General features: G+C 38.5%; 1 protein-coding gene across 2 annotated transcripts in view; it reads right to left on the reverse strand.

The window, feature by feature from the left end:
* The window catches only part of LOC106877143 (uncharacterized), an 18,512-nt gene that overhangs the window by 901 nt on the left and 14,897 nt on the right, over positions 1 to 2,714 (reverse strand). For both annotated transcript variants that reach the window (XM_052978169.1, XM_052978170.1), the window contains exons 2-4: positions 2,573 to 2,655; positions 1,004 to 1,164; positions 155 to 180 (exon numbers count right to left, since the gene is read on the reverse strand). In XM_052978169.1, coding sequence (XP_052834129.1) covers positions 155 to 180; positions 1,004 to 1,164; positions 2,573 to 2,649 — 264 coding nt within the window. In that variant the 5' untranslated portion in view covers positions 2,650 to 2,655. The remainder of the gene's footprint in view (positions 1 to 154; positions 181 to 1,003; positions 1,165 to 2,572; positions 2,656 to 2,714) is intronic.

Here is a 2,714-nt window from a genome sequence, read left to right on the forward strand (position 1 = left end):
GGAGTAAGTAGCAGATAGTGGTATGTTTCAAAACATTCATTTAAACTGATCGGCCAGCCAGCCGGTCAGTCAGTCGATACATAGATATCTACCCACACACACATTTACACAGAAGAAACAAAGTGAAATGGAAGAAGAAAAAAGCTGTACTCACCATCTTGAAGAATGCTATCCTTTTGTCTGAAAGATAAAGAAATCATAAGATAAATTAGACTTCTATTCCATTGTATGCTAATTAGTTACCTTAATTATCTATTCATTTCCTTTGTGTGTGAATATAACATGTATATGTATAATCACTATATCACTGTTTCAAGCAAGCTTTTGAATGTTATTATACTATATATTGTTGGTCCGAAAGCTCTTCCAATTCTTTCTTGATTGCACGATCTTTTTCCATCTTGGCCCAAATCACTTAATGAAATCATCTTCCCATCAACAGGAGGCATTCCTAGTGGCATTTTACGATCTCTAAGACACCACTCAGCAACTGGCCATGTCTACTCGCTATCTGCGAACCTTGTGCTTTCTGAAGTCACATTGTTCTTTCTGCTCCATTTTTGGATTATTTCATTTCAGTTATGGTCACGAAATGATATTCCTAGCACAGATGTTTCCATGGCCCTTTGCAACATAGCTAATCAATGTTCTTCCTTCTTTGTAGTAGCCCACGTCTTGCATATAAGAACTGGTTCTTTGGAATAGCATGCACTATGTATATCATGTTTGGTACCTCTCCTCTCTTTTCTTTATTCTCCTTCTAGAAAAGAGTTCTGATTATGTATGTATGTATGTATGTCTCAAAGCTACAAGAAAATACAAGATTAATTCAAAAAAATAAATAAGCATTACATTTGGCAGAGTAATCTGAATGCTAAATGCTAATGTTTTTATTTGAAAGTGATTGAAACAGAAGTAGTGTATTTCAAGAAAAATATGGTAACCAAAGGGATAAACCTAGCTCGGCTGAAAATAAACAATAAACAACAACAATATTACTTACCAGCAGGAATATCTTGAGATGTTATTTTAAGATCTTTGTCCCCATCTTTGAGTTTAATAACAACTTTTGTGGTAGTTTCAACCTTTCCGAACAATACGACAGTGATGTTGAGTCCATCATCAATACCGAAGCGTCTTGGTGCATAGAACAAATAGTACGTACTGGAAAAAAAGAATATATCACAACATTACATGCATAGATACATACAACTATGCGTAGACACATACACAAGCATACATACACACATACACATAAGAGGTGATGTGGAATCACAGGAAGGCTAATGGAGAGAGTAAGGTTTGCGTAGAAGATGCACAGGAGCCATAAAATTTACTGATACACAGGGAATTACTTTTCCCAAATGTCCCAAAGGCCCTCTAGTGGTTGTAGATAATTTCTGTTATTTTGTTTTGACAGTTATTTTGAAGAACAGTGAGAAGATGAAGGAGGCTGTGACAAGAGTCCTGGACACCTTCAGTTTGGAAGACTTCCGTGGGGGGGGGGGCTTTCACTTACTAGCTGGAGCATTACAACATCTGCATTGAAGACAGAGGATCCTACTTTGAGGAAGTTTAGCATTTTGTACTTCTTCGAAATTAATGTCTCGCCTGAGAAAAAGTCTCAAAATTTCTGGAACACACCTTGTATTTCATGTCCCTTTTGTGCTACCAATTATCCCTCCCCTTGGAACCTCTTTTCCTGATAACCATCCCACATTCTAAATATCATCCCTACAAATTCATTCTTCAGTGAATACTCTTTTTCCCCCTACACATTCTCATATCTACTATTGATGCTTTTGTCATTCATTATATCCAAGCCACATACCTCTGGCCCCTATTTTTGTCCCCATGCATCCTTCTCTCACCCTCCTCCACTTCAAATCCCTCTCTTTTCCAACTGAAGTAACAATATACTCATCTACTCCCCAGCAAAACACCTATATCTGTCCCTCTATACCTTAGTGGAGGTGCTTAGCTCAGTGGTTAGGGTGTTGGACTCATGATCATAAGATTGCGGTTTCAATTCCTTAATATGGCAATGAGTTGTGTTCTTGGGTAAAACACTTCATTTCACATTTCTCCAGTCCACTCAGCTGGCAAAAGCGAGTAATCCTGCAATGGACTGACATCCCATCCAGGTGGGGAATATATACATCAGGAAACCAGCCCTTATGAGTTTGTAGGACTTGAGAAGGCAACTTTACATTTACCTTACCCTCTATACCAGAAATCTCTCAACCGGCACAAAGCCACACCCCATTGATACTACTCCCCACTCACAGTTGAGAGGTTTTTGCTTTGCAAAATATTTGGTGACCCATGTAAAAAGCAATTGTATTGGTGTCGTGTAAAAAGCACCCAGTACACTCTGTAAAATGGTTGGCATTTGGAAGGGCATCCGTCTATACAAACCATGCTAAAACAGACGTTGGAGCCTGGTGCAGCTCTCAGCCTTGCCAGCCCCTGTCAAACACAAGCAGAGAGTGTGTGTGTGTGTGTGAAAGAGAGAGACAGACAGACAGACAGACAGACAAATCCTGATGATAGAATGGCATGAATAACTTACGTATTGTTTGTTTTGGTAGAACCAACCATGCAAATGGATATGGTCAAAAAAATACCCAACTGGAGCACGGACACCATCTTGAGCTGAAAAAAAAAAAAGTTTACAAACCTATGTACGTATATATACATATATATATATACAT

This window comes from Octopus bimaculoides, chromosome 30 (assembly GCF_001194135.2).
Source record: "Octopus bimaculoides isolate UCB-OBI-ISO-001 chromosome 30, ASM119413v2, whole genome shotgun sequence".
In the NCBI taxonomy this organism is placed as follows: Eukaryota; Metazoa; Mollusca; class Cephalopoda; order Octopoda; family Octopodidae; genus Octopus; species Octopus bimaculoides.